The sequence below is a fragment of the Lycorma delicatula genome, chromosome 6 (genome assembly GCF_047948215.1).
Source record: "Lycorma delicatula isolate Av1 chromosome 6, ASM4794821v1, whole genome shotgun sequence".
In the NCBI taxonomy this organism is placed as follows: Eukaryota; Metazoa; Arthropoda; class Insecta; order Hemiptera; family Fulgoridae; genus Lycorma; species Lycorma delicatula.
Window position 1 is genome coordinate 134,336,252 of NC_134460.1, and position 23,310 is coordinate 134,359,561.

General features: G+C 29.3%; 2 protein-coding genes across 3 annotated transcripts in view; one reads left to right on the forward strand and one right to left on the reverse strand.

Annotated features, from left to right (window-relative positions):
• LOC142326979 (uncharacterized) overlaps positions 1 to 23,310 on the reverse strand; it is a 226,633-nt gene that overhangs the window by 77,467 nt on the left and 125,856 nt on the right. The gene's annotated exons all lie outside the window — the stretch shown is intronic.
• LOC142326524 (cilia- and flagella-associated protein 100-like) lies at positions 5,685 to 7,406 on the forward strand. Its single transcript, XM_075369101.1, has one exon. The coding sequence runs from the start codon at positions 5,685 to 5,687 to the stop codon at positions 7,404 to 7,406; it is 1,722 nt and encodes a 573-aa protein (XP_075225216.1).

Below are 23,310 nucleotides of genomic sequence, written 5' to 3' on the forward strand. Positions count from 1 at the left end.
AAATTAACCGATTCGTTGAAGCGCGATTCCCGCGCCTTCCTCTAACACCGAAGGTTTCACACAAAAACTCTTCCTATATCTAACTTCAATTAGACTATGCATACTTACGGTACACAGGAAAATAACGAATAAAAAGAAAAACACAAGAAGTAGCCAATCAACTAACTTTGGTTTAAAATGAAAATTAATACTTTTCATCAGCATTAATTAATATAATAAGGTGGTATATGTATAGTTTAATTATACAATAAGAGGAAGCTGATTTAACAATGCCTATTACACCACTGTTAAATGTTAAGACTCTAGGTTTAGCTAGAAGGTTGGGTTAGGCTGTTTGATTCCTAATTAAGCAATATCTACAGTTTCAATGAAAAAAAATTAATAGAAACCCCAAATATTGAAATAATATTTTTATTTATTTTTTGTTTTTTTAGTTTGGGTATTATTAAATAATCCGAATTATCGATTAACGAAGAATTAATTTACTGAATCATTAATCTGTTAAATCCAAAAAAGGAAGTATAATAAATAATAATTATTTTATCATATTTTTATCAAAATATATATTTAATTTTATGTAATTTTATAAATTTTAATATTATAATATATGTTTTTCTTTTAGAAGGGGTTTTTTAATAATTTTAAACTTTACTTTCAATTTTGATTTTTTTGCTTCTATGTATTTTAATATTACTATCCGGGGAGGGGACTTTTGCACAACCCATCGGAATTAGGAAAGTTTTATATAGTTTCTTTATTCGATTATTTTAACTTTTATATTTATCAACTTCGTCTGTGGTATTAGTTTTGAGTTTTATTTTGCCTTCTTGGCTTGTTTTAATAAATTTTTATTATATGATTAATATTACATTTACAACTTATAAACTTTATTATTTTGGAGTTATTTTACCCTTTTATTAATAAAATTCCGGGCGATGATAACGCCCAGGCATTTTTCGCCCACAAACAACGAAAAAAAAAAAAATAACTTTTAACTTATTTTATTGCGTATTAAACTTACCCGTAAAAAAAAATTTGAATTTCTTTATATTCGAAACACAATTAAGAGAACGTGAACACCATTAAATTAGTTTACCGTGACAACAAAAAAGTTAAGAGCTATAATTAAGATTTAATGTTATCTTATATAAATATTCACTGTAAATATTAAAACGAGCATCGGTAATACCGGTGTTTTTATTAAACGGAAAGAAAAAATCATTTCTTACTTAAATAACAAGTAACTGAAAAATTTCCGACTATTGGAATATGTGGTCGAAAAACATCCACATTAGTCGGTAAAAATGAAAAAATATAAATTATTAGTCTGTTAATAGGGAACATTTTTATATTTTTTTTTGCATATTTCAAACATAAATTCTAATTCTGTGTATTTCAAGCGTAAATTCTATAAATAAACAGGTAAAAAATGATATTTTTCTTTATTTTCTTTGGGTATTTTTTTAATGAGATAATGAATGAAATTACACAGATTAGGTAAATTACACAAATACTCTTATTCAGAATGGTTTTGTAAGGTCAGTCTCATTAGAAAAGATACGAGTCTAAGAAAGATAAGAAACATATTCTATATATCCAATACTATGCACACAATCTTTTTTTTTAAATTACCTAGAATGGAGGAACAAAATTATTTTTTTTTTTTAAATTATGTCAAACAACACAATATTAAACGACAAAAATAAATCAAGAAAAAAATTTGCAAAAAACTTCTAATTTAAAAACGATACAAATAAAATAAAGAACAAAAACTTTATTAAAAATACTTTATTTACGATCTAAAATTTTTATTTTTTTTGTCATCAATCATTTGACTGGTTTGATGCAGCTCTGCAAGATTTACTATCTAGTGCTAGTCGTTTCATTTCAGTGTACCCCTACATCATACATCCCTAACAATTTGTTTTACATATTTCAAACGTTGCCTGCCTGCACAATTTTTTCCTTATACCTGTCCCTCCAATATTAAAGCGACTATTCCAGGATGCCTTAATATGTGGCCTGTAAGTCTGCATCTTCTTTTAACAAACTTTTTCCAAATACTTCTTTCTTCATCAATTTGCCGCAACACCTCTTCACTTATCCACTCCTCTGATTTTTAACATTCTCCTGTTGCATCACATTTCAAAAGCTTCTAATCTTTTCTTCTTAAGTACTTCGATCGTCCAAGTTTCACTTCCGTATATAAAGTTACGCTTCAAACATATACTTTCAAAAACTTTTCCTGACGTTTAATTTAATTTTTTATGTAAACAAATTATATTTCTGACTGAAATCTTGTTTTGTCTGTGCTATTCGGCATTTTATATCGCTCCTGCTTCCTCCATCTTTAATAATTCTACTTCCCAAATAACAAAATTCTTCTACCTCCATAATCTCTTCCTATTTTCATTTTCAGAGGTCCATCTTCATTATTTCTACTACATTTCATTACTTTCATTTTGTTCTTGTTTATTTTCATGCGGTAATTCTTGCGTAGGACTTCATCCATGCCGTTGATTGATTCTGCTAAATCCTTTTTACTCTCAGCTAGAATTACTATATCATCAGCAAATCGTAGCATCTTTATCTTTTCACCTTGTACTGTTACTCCGGATTTAAATTGTTCTTTAACATTATTAACTGCTAAGTCTATGTAAAGATTAAAAAGTAACGAGGATAGGGAATATCCTTGTCGGATTCACTTTCTTATAACGGCTTCTTTCTTATGTTCTTCAGTTAGTACTGTTGCTGTTTAGTTGCTGTAAATGTTAGCAATTGTTCTTCTATTTCTGTATCTGAACCCTAATTTTTTTAAAATGCTGAACATTTTATTCCAGTATACGTTATCGAATGCCTTTTCTAGGTCTATAAATGCCAAGTATGTTGGTTTGTTTTCCTTTAATATTCCTTCTACTATTAATCTGAGGCTTAAAATTGCTTCCCTTGTCTCTATACTTTTCCTGAAACCAAATTGGTCTTCTCCTAACACTTCTTCCACTCTCCTGTCAATTCTTCTGTTCAGAATTCTAGTTAAGATTTTTGATGCTTGGCTAGTTAAGCTAATTGTTCTGTATTCTTCACGTTTATCTGCTCCTGCTTTCTTTGGTATCATGACTATAACATTCTTTGAAAGTCTGACAGAACTTTCGTAAATATTACACACCATTTTGTATAATCTATCAATCGCTTCCTCACCTGCACTGCGCAGCAATCCTGCAAGTATTCCGTCTATTCCAGAAGCCATTCAAATCTTTTAATGCTCTCTTAAATTCAGATCTCAGTATTGTTTCTTCCCTTTCATCCTCTTCGACTTTTTCTTCTTCCTCTATAACACAATTTTCTAATACATTTCCTCCTTATAACTCTTCAATATATTCCACCCACCTATTATCGAACGGAAGTTCTTCGATTATCACAATTTCCAATTTTTTTACAATTGTACTTATTCTACGTACATTTACCATTTGATTTTCGGTAGATCCTGGGAGATATTCAACAATTTCCCAATTTCTCTCCAATTAAATTCCTCGTGTGTTCCAGTGTCTTTAGAGTTAATAATTTTTTTAGATAGAAAAAAATTATTTTTGAGGAAATTTTTAGTTTGTTTTTATTTCTATCGTTTTTAGATTAGAAGACAATGTTTTTAGCAATCCTTTTTGTTCTTTTTTTATTTTTATGTAAAATAAAAAAAGAGAAAACAATAATTATATAATCATGAGGTGTTAAAGTAGAGTAGTAAGATAAAATACAAATTCATCACCCACGCATGATTAAAATTACCGCGAATTAAGCTTTAATTTTTGTAATAATTAAATATTCCTAACTTTAATAATGTACTCTAAATTAGCAGTTATTTATTATAACAGTTTATTTTATTTATTAATGGTAATTTATTGTAATCATTGAAATGAATTATTAGACAAGTTAAAGTGATTTAGAAGCAGATGCCTCTCTTTTACGTAGCCTATGGACGTGTATAAGCTGTGAAAACGACAAATTAGATGAAATTGCAGTTAATTTAAATTGTTAAGTCTCTAAGTTGCCTTATACCGAGACAAAGCTACAAACTTACAAGTTAGAGGTCATTTATTTTAAGTGCAAGACATCCCTCATTCCCGTTGGACTCAAGGGGAATTATTAACATGACATCCACCGTTATTCACAAAATAAAGTCATGCATTAATTTAATAAATTAATGTGTGTAGTATATGTTAATAATCCTCTGAATTTGAGTGAATTCAATAACATAAACTATATTCATTTTGAAATGATTCGTAAAAAAAAAAATACTTTCGGAAAATTAATTTAAAAAAAGGGTTTTATGCAGTAGGTGAAAATAAAGAAAATCTAGATACTTTTTACATGTTACGTATATGAATTCTCTTTGGGTTTGAGTTTGGATAAATGGAATTATTTAATAATACCCTAACTAAAAAAACAAAAAATAAATAAAAATATTGTTTTCAATATTTGGGGTTTCTATTAATTTTTTTTTTCATTGAAACCGTAGATATTGCTTATTTAGGTATTAAAACAGCCTAACCCAAAATTCTAGCTAAACCTAGAGTCTCAACATTTAACAGTGGTGTAATAAGCATTGTTAGGTCAATTTCCTCTTATTGTATAATTAAACTATAAGTATATCACCTTATTTCATTCCTCGATCTGTATATAAGACGGACTGGAGTGTGGTTTATTCTTCCTTAAATATTAATGATGCTGTCTATTCATATTGTGAATTTTTACCTATAAGAATTAGATATTACGTTCCTGTGAGGAGAACAAGATCAAATTATATTAATTTTTTAATGTGTTGTAACATTTGGCGTTCCACAGGGATTAATATTGGGTCTACATGTATTTATTAGTTTTATAAATGACATCGGACACAATATAAAATCATTCCTCACAAAATTCATCGATGATGTCAAATTCTACAAAAGTGTGAACTCATGTAGAGATTCTTTGGCTCTTTAAAAGAGTGTAAATAAATTCGATTGATAATATAATGCCTCTGAATCTAGGAAGATGTTTTTGGATAATCACTACTAATACATGAATTTGTCATAATTATTACCTTTCTTTTTCTGTTTACACGAACTTAACATTATTTAATTTTAAAAGCGTTTATAATTATTATGTAATGAAATTATTATTATCTTTGCTTTAAATTATTTACTTTCAGACGACGATATTATTTAATTTAGTTTAAGGAATAGTTGTTACTTTATGATGAGATTTGACTTTTTTTGATTTTATATTTAATTTTGACTAAGTTTAAAAAAACAAACCCACTAAATAAACAAATCAATTATTTAATACACAAAAAAGGATTAAAGAAAAAAGAAAAAAAATAAATTTTAACATAAGGTTAATCTATCTAAATAATCTCTTCTAGAATTACGAATTAAAAAAACCAATAAAGAAAGTCCTGTATTGTCTATAAATGTAGACTATATTTTTCATTACGTTTGATTGGACTGACTGAAATTTTTATAACCTGATGATTTAAAATACTAAAAACGTTAATTTATTACTTTCTATAAGTTATAAAATTCCCAGTAGTATTACTTTTTGCACTTATTGTTTTATAAAATTAATTATTTGCATTACTAGTATAAGAATTTTAAAGAATAAGAATAAATAATAGCTTTGTTTTTTTTTTTAGGTTGCGTATCATAATGGCAAATTTACAAGCGTCAACTTCTAGTGGGATGCAAACTAGCGAAATAAAGAAACGAAAAGTAAAAATACAAAGACCAAAAATATTAGACCAATTATTTCATCAAACAAGACAAAAGAGATCGTTATATTATTTTACAACAGGAAGAAAAATAAATAATAAAAAATTAGAAATATATAAAACAAAGGAAAAACAAAAGGATAATCCATTCATCCTACCAGTTATTGATAATTTACTGAAAAAACGGGCGGTTGAAAAAGAGCTTAAATATGAGGAAAAAAAGATCGATAGAGTTAAAAGAGTATATGATAAACATACTTATAAAACAAGACAAATGCTAAATATTCCAGAACGACTACATGTTCCCGTAAAAGAGGAAGAAATTTTAACTGAAGGGATTGTCGATATAGACAAACAATTTTTTACGATAATAAAAGGACGCCCATTAAAGGAAAAAAAGTTTGACATTAAAAAATATGTTAATAATGTAAAAGATGGTTTATTATCCAGATTAAAAATTGGTTTTATTTATGATGAAATTTATTTATTAGAAAGACAACAAACAGTTGAAACTGAAACAATAGAAGAAATAAAGCTGAAATTACAAGAGTATTCAGGTTCATTTGATGAATTTTTAGCAAAAGATAATGATAGATCGATGACATTATTAAGAGAAGCATCGGAAGAAGCGAATAAGACCGATTTAAAAAAAGAAGAATTAAACGCCCATTTGAAAAAATTTATCAAATTAAAATGTGAAATGTACGAATTGGAAATAAAATGGTCAAAAGGTAAAAAGTGTAAGGATTTTTTACACGAAATAAGTCCGACATCATGGAAAAAAGAATATGAAAAATTATTAAAAAATGAAATAAATGAAATCGATGAAGATAATCGCAAAGTGATATTATCAGCATCATTAGAATCGCTTTTAGGACCGTTTTTAAAAGACACTTCCGTGATACAACCGAAATTATATTTTACTAAACCGTGGGAAATTAGATATGTATTCCGTGATATGGAATTAAAAAACCAAAAAGCTTCATTATTTTTAGAAGATTTAAGAAAACCGAATGATTTAGGTGTAGCTTTTTTACACACTACTAATGAATATTATGAAAGAGAAACAAAAAAAATCGAACAAAATTTAACGGATCTAGAAAAATTCATTTTAGAAGAAGAAAAACAAGCTAAAGCCCTTAAAGAAAAAGCTGATAAATTAATAAATGTAACATTTAAAAAAATAATTTGCGACAAAAAATCAAATCTTCTCCATTCCCATGTACAAAATGCATACGAATTATGTATAGCACCGGATGGAAGTAAACTATCTGTATTAGAAATGCTTAAAGATTTAGAAATTGAGTACAAAAGATTATTATTAGAATTAGACCATTTACCATTAGAGTGCGTAAAAGAAGCAAAAATATTTGTAAAAGAAAAAACTGCATATGAAATTGGTCAAGCAAAAGATGCAAGGAAGAAGATTAATTATTTGGACATACTAATAAGAAGAATGGTTCGTGCGTTAGAACCGCCGCATGAAAAAATAACTCGACAATTGGTTTTCAGATCTGAACCACCTCCTATTGTTATTAAACCAACTCCTCCACCAAAAGAAATGACTTCTGAAGAATTAGAATATATACATTTCTTCACTGATAAATCTATAGATGAAATCATAGATGAATCAAAATTATTCTTTCCGTTAGGTTATTGAACAAGGCATAATACAATTAAAAGTACAATGTATAAAGTATAACCAACAATGCACTTGAAATTTGTAACGAAGTACACATAAATCACCAATTAATGAAACGAAGCAAAAAAAGATAAATGGTCAACACAAAAGTTAAATTGTTAATAAAACAAAGTAAAAAACGATATTTACCGTTCAACAGTCTCAAGATCCAGTACATGCAACCTTTTCAGTCGTCTCACATCCTCACTGTTATACAATAGATTAACAGCCAGATAGTTTTCATAAGTGCAAAGCTTAAGTATATACTTTGAGCTTAACCGGTGAATTTCTTTAAGAATACACGGCATCCTTAGGTAATCATGGATCTCCTTGTTCTTCGCAAACTATGACGCCTCCAATATGTTCCTCAGCACTTTATTCTCGAACCTTTAGATGTCGATATTTCTACTGCTTGCCATACTCTAAAGTTGTATCCCGTAGGCACATAATGGCTTGAAAAAACGTTTTACACAACTTTTGTTACCTAACAACAACACGGACCTCCTTACTAGTAACCAGTTCAACCGCCTAAGCTTAATATTTAATTGCTTTCTCGTCTATCTCACATAATTTTTCTGATAGGCTACGGTCCAAATGAAGTCCTAGATATTGTACGTTGTCTGAATGAAGGATTTGAATCCATCTGGGCAGACTCCTCTCGTCATCGCAAACGTCACATAACTTGACTTTACAATATTAACATGTACCTTCCATTTAGCTAGTTATTTATTGAGATGGTATGATTGTAATTTCTCCGATCCTACAGTTGGATCAATTTCAACCGCCATAATCGCTGTGTCATCAGCAAAGGACGCAAGAATGATATAGTCCGTGGTAGGAAGATCAAGTAGTGTAGATTAAATACAAAACCGGGCCCAAGACTGAACACTGCAGATCCCTCGATTTGGTATCAAAAAAAGTCTGATGACTCTTGACCATATTTAACCTGTGAGAACCGTCCATTAAGGTAGTTACATAATACCAAATAATATGGTTGACGCAGGCTCTTCTTAAGCTTGTACAGCAAATCAGGCAGCATACCTTATTGAAAGCCTGTTGGCTTTTGACGGGCCAAAGGAAGGAAGGAATACTCCTTCCTTTCTAAACAAAAGCTGATGACATCAACAAATCTATGAGTTTATTAAACGCTGGAGTGCCCTCAACGAAAAATCAAACTGATGTCAGGAATAACGACTTCTTCTACTTAAATAATCCTAATGCGTCCGAAGAAGAGCCTCTCAAACATCATAGAGAGATTCGGCAAAGGGCTGATAGGTTTATACGAAGATATACCTTCTGCAGATTTGCCCGGTTTTTGGACTTTCGTTATTTGTGATACTTTCCATTCCGTTGGGAAATGCATCGTCGAAAGATGCCGTTGAAGAGGCGTGTTATGTATTCGATGGCCATAAATGACAACATAAACAGCATCTTATGAATTACTAAATCAAACTCAGGAGCCTTGTTCAAGTTTCCTATTTTCCCGATCACTTGCAACACCTCTGCATATGCGAAATGTCGTATAGGTAGACAGAGGAATCGGGCACTCCCCAAGAAGTAATAAATCTCTCCATAATCTGATCCCCCATCTCATTCTGTCAAAAAAATTTGTTTAGGTGTTCAGCAAGTTCTGCCTTCTGACTGTCACAATGAACCCATTCAGTCAGCGTCCTTAAATGAGAAAATGAGAGCAAGGGCTGACGAAGTTTCTACGTGACCTTCCACAACAATGTCATCTCTATTCGAAGGACTTTCCACGCAGTTTTTGAACTCTCATTCTTGATACTTTTTATCAGGTTTTTTTACTTATATTAGTTTTTTTACTATTTTTTACTTTTTTTTTTTTTTTTTTTTTTTTTTTTTTTTTTTTTTACTGAAGATAGGATAACTGTTCATAGTTATCCTATCTTCAGGCCTCCTGTATGTTGCCATATTTTCTGAATTTTTTTTACATTCTACTAAATCTTTTTCTAGCCTACTAGATATGGTTGAGTTTTATTAATAAAATAGAGTCTGAACAGTAAAAAAAAAACAGAGTTTATTATGATACTGTACTTTTCGGGTTTCCCAATTTTGGAACCTAATATACTACAACACATATATTTCAACAGAAGATAACATAAATCATAAGAGTACTAAAACAACAACCGAACTTAAATCATGCTGACAACTTCAGGAAATTAAAAAAAATTATTTGTTATTGAAGTAAAATGTCTTCTTATTAAAGCCCGCTAATTAACGTGTCAGTATCTATGCTAATCAGCTGATCTTGCCCAGTTAAGCTCATTTAAAGTTCAAGAACTTCATTTAAGTCCTTTACATGAACTTAAGTTTAAATTCAAAATTTATTTACAATTAACGTTGCTTTTCAATGTTTCTTATGTCTTTAACAAATATAAAAAAGCCTTTAAAGTATAAAGGCCACTAGTTAGATTATAGTTATTATCTGAGAATAATAATTATATTTTCTATATAACCAGATCCTTATCCAGACCGGATTGTAGGTGTCAGGTGTAACTTAGAAAGGTGAAACTACATTCCCTTAAGCTTAGATACGTTTTTTTAAGTGCAACTAGACACTGGAATCAATGAAACAAGTAATAAGAAACAACTTCACCCCTTTCAAAATGTAGTAAACCTAGTTTCAGATACTTTTTCTTTACGGAACTATTTTCAATAGGACTAGTTTCTCTCGTCAAGTCACCTACAAAAATGTTATTTTAGCACCAATTACACGATACTATCTGTTATGTACTTTGATCGTGCCACGGAAATTTTTGAAAATCCTGAAATTAAATGAAATCTTTTATCAAATATTGAACATGCATCTAGTTATGAAACGATTAATAAATACTCAAATAAAAACTTAATTTCACTTTAAAAAAAATTATACACACACACATATATATATATATATATATATATATATATATAATTACATATTATAAATATATATATATATATATATATATATATATATTACACTCATGAATATTTCTTTATTTTTATTCTGGTTTAACTACTGAATGGGATTTCCTTACAGTCTTTCTTATGATTAGTTTTAGTGGAACATTTTGGAGAAAGGTGTTTTATTTAAATCTAATAAAAAACGTTGCTTAATATAAAATGTAAGGCTAACAGTCGCATTACAGATTAATTATGCAATACAAATAAATAAGCAATTTAAATTTTGATTTTCATTTGTTAAACCTAATAATAATAATAATAACCAGTGTCGTAAAGTGATTAAAAAAATTTACAGTTAGATTTAATGGTAATCTAAATGTAGATTTACCTTTACTTCATTAATGTTATTGTGAACAGATGTATTAAACGACTAACGCCATGTTTTCAATTCTATTGCTGTATTTTATATTTAGCTTATAATAAGAGGTTTATTTGCATTACGTATTAAGAGCTCAATTAATAAAGTGTTTGATAATTAGTGTAAATTCATTGTTGTAATTATTTTCCTCAACAAGTTCGTATAAACACGTAGACGGAATTAATGTCATGGTAAAGGCTAATCTATGAACAGATCGAAAAGTCTTTATTACGAGTAACCATGACTGAAGTTATACTTCTTTTGGTGTGTTCAGAGAAACTGATCAGAGTGTATTTTCAGCAAGTTACGGAAGGTGCGCGCGCCGATGTAACAAACCATAAAGATTTGCGCAGGCCCAAGTGGATCAGTTTGCACGAACACGGCTGCTATTTATTTATTTATTGAATAAGTGTTATTTATTCAAACTTTTATTCATGGTATTTATGTCTTTTGTCGATCGTTTGACTCAGTTCAATTTTGTTTGAATGCGTAAAAAAATTATTTTTTTATTCACGCCAAAGAAGTATAATTTCTTACGTGCGAACATAAGTACACATGAGATTCTTTTTTAAAAAACATGCACTTGATTCATAGAAATTTATTCAAAAATATATTTTATGAATTAATGCGCAATGCTATTGTAAAATGTGTCCGTCCTAAAACGGCTAGACAACCCTTTGTAGCGGTCAATACACACAACCGTGTCATATTTGCTTGTTTAATTTCTATTTTTGCCAAGCCATTGCTATACAAAAATTAAAAAACTGATATCAAGATATCAAATACATACATTCTTCAAAGAAATTTAAAGAAAGAGAATGAATAATTTTTATCTTCATCAAAAGAAAGTACATATAATATTTATGGAAGATTATGTATTAATATTTTCCATAAAAAATAATGGATATTTGTATACATCTTACATATAAATGCGAAAGTTTTGTTGGATCTATCTGTTATCCGTTTGCAACGACGCGAGAAGGAACCAATCGATCGCTTTCAAATTTCCAAGATACATTCGTGTTATCCCAGGGAAGGTTTTAAGCCGTAGATCGAGGCTTACCTTAGGGATGTAGCTCCCTTGTGGGTTTAAGATATTAAAGATATTTATTAAAGAAAAAACTTATCCTTTTATTACATTATTTTTTTATTATCACGGCAATAGAAATTAAATAAAGTAAGATGTCGTTTTTTCTCTACAATTAATATCTGTAAAAATATTTAATATTCTCACAATCAAGAGGATAAAGAATGCGATGGGTGTCCAAGGAGCTCCATCCTCTGGCTAGACATTATTAGTATTTTAGTAAAATAGTTACTAATAACTACCCCGGAAAGTTATTAATAATTCATTGTATAAGTTACATATTTGTTTAAAATTGCTTTCTAGTTTTCTTTTATTTATTAATTAATAAAGATTTTAATCATTAAAGACTTCTTATAGTAATTACATTATGTCTTTTCCGAAGCGTTTAGAACTAAGGATTCGCTTCTTAATAGGGCTAAAAAACTAAGGTAGTCTTATTTTATATTTCATCACTTTTTTATAAACTTAAGAAATTTCATTACATACTGAAATTCATTTTTAAGAAACAAAAAAAAAGTAAGAAAAGTACACATTTTTAATTTATATTTTTAACTTAACTCGTCATTAACCACATGAGGATGAAAAAAATTCGAAAAATATGACTGTTGTTAAAAAACTTGTCTGTTGCTAACCTTTAAAAAAAAAATAAAATAAAAAAAAATATATATATATATGTATAGTAATTAAAAGACAAATCATTATGACAATGACAAGCATTAAATGTAATAGCTCCTTTATTCCAGATGTTCAATATCTTTGTAACTGCTTGTAATTATGTAATAACAAGCAATTTTTCTTGGGGGTGTCCTCGTTAGAGGCATTGACGTAAGACCGAGTCCCGGCGTGGGGACCCTGGGATGGCATAGCCGGGCCTGGTGGATCCTTCTCTGGGAGTTTGAGATGGGCGCAAAGTGAGAACCGTCCGGCAGGCCGAGACGTGGAGGCCCGTTAGAGTAAACTACACTCCCCCGGGCTGTGTAATACTTAACTGCAGGATCCGGCCCGGGAGAGAAGAGAAAAAAAGAAAAAAAAATTACAATAAGATAAATTTATTAATTAATCAGTAAATATTGAACACATTTTAGAATTTTTTGAGCTTTCCACATGTAAATATATTAAAATTAGTTTAAAAATAGCCAAAAAAGTGAACCCTCTTTAGGTATTTTTTCAATGAATGAATTTCCAAGCGTTACTAGAAAATAAAATGGTTTTAAAATAAAACCATCGCGCTTTGGCATCAGTAAAAAACTAATACTATAAGTTTTAATCACAACTGCTAAAGCTAACACCTTACTACTAGAATATAAGTGGGAAAACCAATCCATTCCACTAAGAATTAGCGTTTAATATTACAGTAAATGGAATATACTGTAATATGTTTATTATATTAACACAGAATACTCAGAATAATAACTGATTGCAAATGGACTATGACACGTACACTGAGTAGCACTGAACCGTACGTGCGTCTGATATAAATAGTTGATTATATTCTAAGAAAGGAAAAATAAATAAAAACAATGATGTCATTTTTCATTACAAAATTTTGAAAAAAAGAATTTAGAAATAACAACGTTGTTAGTATTATACAAACGATGAAGTAGAATAAAAAATATTACTCCCTACGTTTAAAAACAAAACAAGAAAAAAAGATGACCGACGACATATTATCGATGTAATATTATCGAAAAAAGAAAACAAAGAAAAACTGCAAAACATTTAGATCTGATAAATTGAAGAATGTAATATTAATGTCCCGATTAAATGCAGAATTGGTGAATGAAGTTAACAGTATCTGTCATGAAAATCACATATACACTTATGCGCGCGCGCACATATACACAGAAGGAGAGAGTGAGAGCATTTATAACATTCCACATGTATGGTATTTATAAATCTGAAAGTGGGGTATTATGGAATTTTCATTCTTATAGTACAAAAAAAATACTTTTAACTCATCATTCATTTTCTAATAAAAATCCAGTTATTCGGTAAAGATATTTCATTAAATATAAAAACAAAAATAAAACTATTTTAAGTGAATTGCTAGCATTTTTTAAACTTAAAACACGACTTAAACATGTATAACTAAATTTTATCATGAATGGGTAAAATTGTTTGCATTCATTTATTCATATTTTTACTGTACAGAGAGAGAGGAGAGAGAGAGAGAGCGAGAGAGAGAGAGAGAGAAGTCAACAGAGAAAAATAGCAACAGTTATTTAAAAGTTATATTCAAGCAACCTTTTAAAAATAACGCCGTTAGTTTATTAACGACGTTAACTAGTTATTAATAATTGTTTACAACATTTATGTAACCAAAATTACAAAAATGGAAGCTTTAAAGAAGCTAGGTTATTAAGAGGAACCCACCGGGTTGGTCTAGCGGTGAACGCGTCTTCCCAAATCATCTGATTTGGATGTCGAGAGTTCCAGCGTTCAAGTCCTAGTAAAGCCAGTTATTTTTACACGGATTTTAATACTAGATCGTGGATACCAGTGTTCTTTGGTGGTTGGGTTTCAATTAAACACACATCTCAGGAATGGTCGAACTGAGAATTTAAGAAGACTACACTTCATTTACACTCATACATATCATCCTCATTCATCCTCTGAAGTATTATCTAAACGGTAGTTACCGGAGGCTAAGCAGGAAAAAGAAAAAGAAAGGTTATTATGAGGAAGCCTAGGGTTATCCAGAAAATATAAATCCAGACGATGATAAATATAAAGAGGAAGAAAACGTTCAGACCAAGGAAAGAATAAAAATATTAAGAGAGGATGATGAATATAAAGAGAGAGAAAATTTGAAAACTACAGAACGTGTACACAAACTAAGATCAGAGAATTAAATCAACCGAAGAGCAATTAAATGATTGCCAGCAAAAAACAAATAAACGAAATGATCAACTCCAACTTAGGGAGAATATTGTCCGTAAATATCAGAGGAATAATGAACTAAATAATAAGAATTTTTTGCAATTTATTAAAGATCGGGCATGTATACACATATACACATATGATCTTACATATACACATATGCAGTAATATCTGTTAAATTATACATATATATTTTTAAAAGTACATAAAATTTTATTTCGCTAACAACTTCGAAGTTTATTTATTTATTTTTAATTTTTATTATTAAATTATTTATTGTAAAAGTTTTTTTTATGATCACGTGTTAATAATTATTAATAGATTAATTTATTAATTAATAATAATTAATTATTAAGAAATCAATATATTTAAATTAAAAAAAAAGTTAAAAAAACGGAGATGAAGACTGATTCGAACCGATGTGCCTTCCCTTGTAAGCTGAATTAAATATTTCATTAATTAAAATTTCATTTGGCTATAACCCTGGAACCAATGAAAATTAGTATCACTTATTACATCGTTGAAAATCTCTCAATGAGGGCTTACTGCAGTTAAGAAAAAGTCCAAAATTCAATTTTTTCTTGTATTTTTGGCTTTTTTGACACTTTTGGTTCAGTCGATTGGAATCAAAAGGACACAACTAGATATTGCAATATCCTAAATCCAAATTTTCGACATCCCACGTCTAATCGTTTTTGAGTTACGCAAGATACATACGTACATACATACATACGTACGTACAGACGTTACGCCGAAACTAGTCAAAATGGATTCAGAGATGGTGAGATTAGATTTCCGTTGAAATCTAGAAACGTAAATTTTTTGCGATCAATATTTTCTTTACTTAGTACAAGAAAGTAAAAAAATGCAAATTAAATCAAATTATTCTTGTACTTTATTCTTGTTAAATAATTATAAATTACAACAAAAAAATTAACTAAATTATATTTAATGTATTGTTTTTTGGTGATGGTTTTTATACATACCCTAATGGCAAAACATTATTGAATGAATGAATGAAATGACTAATAAAAAATTATCAAGAGTTTAAAAAGACAGTTCTTGTTTTCTTTAATTTAAAACTCCACGTTAGTTTGCATTTACTGTGTTGTACATATCTTTGAGGAAGGCTGTGTTTTTCTGTTATATCTTCTTTTTCATTGATTTCTTTTTGTTTATTTTTTTTTCATTTTGAAATTTTAAATTAAGGTGGACAAGCTCTTTTTTGATATAATTTATGTTTTAATTTATTTTTTGTTGAATAGATTTCCGTTGAAATCTAGAAACATAAATTTTTTGCGATCAATATTTTCTTTACTTAGTACAAGAAAGTAAAAAATGCAAATTAAATCAAATTATTCTTGTACTTTATTCTTGTTAAATAATTATAAATTACAACAAAAAAATTAACTAAATTATATTTAATGTATTGTTTTTTGGTGATGGTTTTTATACATACCCTAATGGCAAAACATTATTGAATGAATGAATGAAATGACTAATAAAAAATTATCAAGAGTTTAAAAAGACAGTTCTTGTTTTCTTTAATTTAAAACTCCACGTGTTTGCATTTACTGTGTTGTACATATCTTTGAGGAAGGCTGTGTTTTTCTGTTATATCTTCTTTTTCATTGATTTCTTTTTGTTTATTTTTTTTTTCATTTTGAAATTTTAAATTAAGGTGGACAAGCTCTTTTTTGATATAATTTATGTTTTAATTTATTTTTTGTTGGATTAGAATCTCTTATCGTTTGAAGTTCGCTATGGATTGAAGTTTGTTTGTTTAAGTGTTTATTTTTTATTGGATTTTATTTTAATTATTTTATTTTAAACAGGGATTGAATCAGTAGATTTGAAAATTTTTATTATGAATTAGGCAAAAAATATTTTGTCGTTGAATGAAGTGAAAATTTTTTATTTTCCTTTCCCTCCATTCATCAAGTCTTCTGTCGCATCCACTATTAAACACCTCCTCATCATGCAATGTCCTCTTTTACCTATATTCAATTACATTTAGTATTTTCCTATTGTCTCTGATCACCCTTAATACTTCTTAATCTGTTACATGGTCTTAACCAAACCTTAAGTAAATCTTAAGTGATATTTAGCACTGAATCCTTTGAAATCTAAATCTTCTGACTTTTAGACATGTTATTTAGTGTTATATTGACAGATCATCACTGACAGTTGCGTATAGTTGCAAATCTGATATTTCGTAGCAAGATTTAAAATTCAGAATATAATTTTTTCTTAAGTAAACACTGCAACATCAACGATCAAAATAAAAAACACAGTAATCTCTCAAGTTAATATAAATTATGACGTGTTCCTGAGTTTAAAATTGTTTCTTTCCCATTTTGATGTATTCAGCAAATATACATCAAATCCATTTTTATTTACTTTTAACAGGATCGTGTTAGCTGAAGAATAGATGTGATTTGTCTCTACTTCTTTTTCCGCAGCTTCTCCCACCATCATGTACGGGTCGCTGAATGGTCTTCATTCTTCTTTCTCATAAGCATCTTATCCAATGATATCATTTTTTTTAAATCCTTTCTCATGCAGGCACGTCATCTTTTTTTTAGTCTACCTGTTTTCCTTCGTCCCTACATCTCTCTTTTCATGACCCTTTTACAAACATGGTCTCTTCTAATTATGTGGCTAAGCTACTTCAACCTTATTTAATATTTCCTCTAATTTTGTAGTAAAATTTCTGATTTTGATCATTCTACTTAAATATACACTGCAATATTTACGTAACTAGTTTCATCACTCCTAGTTTCTTTTCATAGGGTATATTTTCTCTATCTGTCAGTTTTCTGCTCCACACATTACTTCTTTTATTTATCTTTTTCCTCTTTAGCCTTCGGTAATTACCTTTCAGATAATACTTAAGAGGATGAATGAGGATGATATGTATGAGTGTAGTCTTGTACAGTCTCAGTTTGACCATTCCTGAGATGTGTGATTAATTGAAACCCAACCACCAAAGAACACCGGTATCCACGATCTAGTATTCAAATCCGTATAAAAGTGCCTTTACTAGGACTGGACTTGAACGCTGAAACTCTCGACTTCCAAATCAGCTGATTTGGGAAGACCCGTTCACCACTAGACCAAGCCGGGGGGGTTTCCACACATTAATTCTGAACCAACAACGCCTTACAGACCTTGGTGTAAATTTTTGCGAAAAATAATCCGTAAAAAGACGTTTTTGATAACTCCAACTCAGATTCATTATTTTTTATTTTAAATCCAAAGTAATCAAAAAGTAATGTTCATTCATTTAGGTTGTCATTAAGAGCCGCTTACATACTAAAAACCGTAATAAAAACGCAGACTATTATTTTTGTTTTGATTAATCTGAATTTATACGCACAAAATATTTATTTAATTCACCCAAAGGGACCTTTTGACTGTAAATATTTTAGATTCGAAAACAGTTAAATTATTGAAATATTTTAAAATTTAAAAAACGGGTTGTATTTTAACTGAAAAGAATATGTTTCATTTACGTAAAACTGTAGAATACAAACCGTATGATTGGAATTTCATTTTAATAATGTACAATGAATATTTACAATAGAGAACTATGAAAGTAACATGAAAAATCACTTTGACTTTCAAAAAAGTGCTCGAAAATATATAAATGAAATAAAAAAATAAAACGTGACTAACGACAAACTCTTAATCTATGTGCCGGAAGTAAATACGGGTTTATTTTATCCGTCATCATTTTTACTACAATACAGAAAAATATAAATCAAACTTCAATATTTTACGGTATTTTTTTTCTTTTGGTGGGGTAATGTGCATAAAGGAAAAGAACTGTCAGGCTAATAAAGAATTTATATAGATTTTCAAAGAATCACATGACATTTCCGCTTTTGGCGGGAACTATCAACATAAAGAATCACATGAGATAAGATGAGGGTGCTAATCCATTAGTATGTAGACTAAAGACAGACAAGACGGTGAAAGAAAAAGAAAAAGGAGGTAGAAAGGAGACGTTAGGGTAAAAGGATAAACTAAGCCTAAAAGAACACTCTGTGTCCGGTAATGGCTTTCTTAAACCCCTGAGACTAAGGATGTAGTAAAGGGAGGGATTGAGCAGTGTTGGGAACCGGAACAGCGCTTTGACAGCATAGAACACGTGCATGAACGTTTGAAACGGTGGCTGTGTAAAAAAAAAACTAGGGGTTATGACGAAACGATACCAATCCGGCCGGTAGTACCAGAATAACAGCAGTAAATTGTTTTGCCCGTTAAATGACGAACAAAGAATCATATTATACCAGCCTACAATAATACATGCTCAGTGAATGGAAGTATGCATTGCCAGGGTACACTACGCATAGAGCTATAGAGATATTTCAGAATATCAACTAAACAATTCTGTTTAAAATTTAATACCTGAGTGCTACGATAAAATATAAAATTAAAATCGATCGAGTTTAGCATCTGAATAAATACCTAATATTTTACTACTCATTAAAATACGTAAAGAAATTCATGTGTATATATATATAAATATATATATCACAACGAATATTCTTTACATATACTCTCTCTCACTCTCTCTCTCTCTCTCTCTCTCTCTCTCTCTCTCTCTCTGTGTATGTGTGTGTGTGTGTGTGTGTTTATTTATTTTTTGTGCAAATAATACATAAAAGACAATTTTAACTAAAATAAAAAATAATTGGTAACTTTGAACAAACATTATTATCTTTTAATTTGTTACATATAGCCTTAACAGAGAGTGGTAAGTGTATTCAACTTGTGTAATAAAGTAAAAAGAAATAAAATTGTAGGAATGTCATTTTCTTGTTCACCTAAAGACTAACGTCCGATGACAGCTAACATATTTCTAACGATAAGAAATAAAATTTTGTAGCCTGTGAAATATCCATTTTGATTTGAATTCAAAAAAAGAAACTTCCAAATAAAACGTTAACCGATTTAACGTTAAATCGTTTTCAAAAATTTAACTGTTTTTAAATCAAAGATATTTACAGTCAAAAGGTCCCTTTGGGTAAATTAAATAAATATTTTGTGCGTATAAATTCAGATTAATCAAAACAAAAATAATGGTCTACATTTTTAATGCGGTCTTTAGTATATATGCGGCTTTTAATGACTACGTAAATGAATGAAAACGTTAAACCACTCCGTCATTGAGATCTATTCGCATTAAATTGAGAAATCTGTTATTTCACGGAAATTAATACTGTTTAAATACTTAAATTATTTCACTTTTATTTCTTTTTCTTATCACTGACCAAAATTTAACCTTAATTCTGAAAATTGGATATGAATTTGTGTCGCAATCACTTGAATAGGAAAAACTAGAATAAGAAAACGCCATTCAACTGATCCCGTACAGATGTCAGTGAGAAGAATTATCTGGTTGCCAAATAAAACTGTCTGGTCTACCTTCCTTATTTTTCCTGTTTAGCCTCCGGTAATTACCTTTCAGATAATACTTCAGAGGATGAATGAGGATGATATGTATGAGTGTAAATGAAGTGTAGTTTTGTACAATCACAGTTCGACCATTCCTGAGATGTGTGGTTAATTGAAACCCAACCACCAAAGAACACGGTTATCCACGATATAGTATTCAAATCTGTGTAAAAATAAATGACTTTACTAGGACTTGAACGCTGGAACTCTCGACTACTAAATCAGCTGCTTTGGGAAGACGCGTTCACCACTAGACCTACTCGGTGGGTTGACTGGTCTATCTTCCAGTTGAAGAAAGAGCCACGAACTCAGCATATTCAAATTAGCAACTCCTGTTTCGCGTCCTTCAGGAAAACAGAACGGCCCGTATCTTGCCGTCGGGATATTACACAGAAACCATTTTATTTGGGGAAATATGCATTCTATTAGCTATATTCTTATGCACTGTAAGAGTTCATATGAATTTTTTTGACTTCTAGATATGGTCATTACGTATGTTAGCTTTTCCACTGATATGAAATTTTGACTCATCGTAAATCACAATATGATAAAGAACGTCCGTCATCTTCGTAACGTGAAACATTTCAATTGCGAAGTCTGCATCCATAACGTAGTTGGTGGGCTTTAAAGCTTGTACACACAAAAGGTTTTAAAGGCTTTAGAGCCTACACACTGACTTCACCGACATCGTTAGTTCATGGGGGGGCCTTTCAAACAAATTTTTTAAGACTTAGCAGGTAAGACTCCCCAATACGTTCATGATTTTCTTCAGACCCTTTCAGTCATCCCGTATTCTTCCCTTTACATATATATCCGGGCATTTTAAATCGATTATGCTAGCTACGAATGTTATTGTTACTCGGAGGATCACAAAAACAACTTTCTACTGAAGGCACGTTGAACTGTAACTACAAATTCACAGTTATCATACTGCAAAACACAGAAGGCTTTCTGTTCGGAAGTTACCATCTTTGCTAGTGGCGTCGTCATGCGGGAAGATAGGGACTCAATCTATCGCCGTGGGTGCAACTAAAAATGTTCTTTTTGCTCTTTGATTACAGCCTTAAATCAACACTAAACTCATCCAAGAGATATTATTACATAATAAAACACCAATATTCTTTTCTGTAACACCCGGTATTATATTAGGTATATATTATAAACAATAATATAATACATATTTCATTAATTTGAAGATGTAGTCTTTTTTTCAGTATCAATTTCGAGCATATTTTTTAAAAATTTCTTAAAATAATTTCCAGTGATTTTATTTTACCGGAATCCTGTAATTCCATATATTCAAAAAATTACAATGAAATTGTAAACCGTATGATAAGAGCCTCGCAGATATCATTTCTTCCGCTCAAAAAACAAAAAGATTTCTGTAATATAAATAAAACTGTTTCTAACAAAACGATACTGATATCAAAAACGGTAAGATACTACATTTCTATTATCAAAATCTATTATTAATTTAGAATTTTCTTTAAAAAAGGAATACATGTTAAATATATGTAATAGACAATAGATACAATAATAGATAATAAACAATCTTTAAGCGTTCCATATAATAAATAAAAAAAATAAAAAATTTGTTACAAAACTCTTACCGGCTTGATTTAATTTATTAAACAACGAATAATCATAAGAACTGTATTATTTCTGTAAATGTGATATGTATTATTTGTTGTTTAATAATTGAAATCGAGCCGAAGTTTTGTAACAAATTTTCTTTTTTATTTCTTATTATATAGACGCTTAAACATTGTTTATTATCTATTATTGAATGTCTGTTGTCTATTACATATATTTAACATGTATTTTTTTTTAAAGAAAATTCTAAATTAATAATAGATTTTGATAATAGAAATGTAGTATCTTACCGTTTTTGATATCAGTATCGTTTTGTTAGAAACAGTTTTATTTATATTACAGAAATCTTTTTGTTTTTTGAGCGGAAGAAATGATATCTGCGAGGCTCTTATCATACGGTTTACAATTTCATTGTGATTAATTTTGGATATCACTGTTTTGTTAGATTATTTTTTTAATTTTTTTTTATGAATTACTAATTGTTATCATATGGATTTATTATTAAAATTTATTACCCTAGAACAAACAAATTGAATTTCACGGCCAATTTTTTTGTTTTAAACATATTTTCACTTCATACCATATTTTTACTTTTTTAATAAAACTAATATATGATCTTTACGAATGAAAATCTGTGATGTAATATTGCATTTGAGGGTTACACTTATAATGTGTAACCCTTTTATTGTTAAATTCGATTTTACCAATCGAATTTTATTTTTAAAAAGTGATGAGAATTAAAAAAATTGTTTCATCTTCAGTACTTTCATTTATATAATAGTATTTACTATTACAAAAAAACTGTAGTATATTTTCTTTTAAATTTTATTATTTCAAGTACATTATCAAGTTTTTGTACGCTACCTAGCTAGTACTATCAAGTAATGCTATCTAGCGGCGCGATTCGTAAAGGTACATTAAAAAAATTAATAAAATGACTTAATCGAGACCCGCGGTTCATCAAATGGAAAAAACGTTGTCTAACAAAAAACGAGGTATTTTTTGAAAGTATTCTTTATTACTAATCTGACTGAACTGAAATATAATGTTTTCACGCTTTTTTTTTCCTTCATTTTCATTTCGCTGTTAAGTTAGATCGTGTTTAGAACTGTAAACGTAGTTCGCTTACTCTCGTCACTTCTTACCGACGAAGTTCTAACAAACTCTGTCTAATAAACTCAAGCGCATTCGCGCATATATACATAATTTTTTTTAATCCGCTTTAAACATATTTTTATTTTTTTTACATATTTTAAATCTAGGTTTTTTGGTTTAGAATTAAATAAATATTTACTTCCTAAAAATTAGTTTGTCCAATTAAAATTTTGAAAGTTAGAAATAGATAAATATATCATGTAAACAGACCTCTTGGAACAATCAGACAAAAAAAAATTAATGTTTTCACTTATTATATGAAAGGTTAAAATTAAGTTTTTCGAACAAGGCACCGTTGGTAAAATAACTACTAAACACAATTTTAAGAATAGCTTACTAAAATTCCATTTGACTTTCTCAAGCTCTTTCGGCTATTCTGC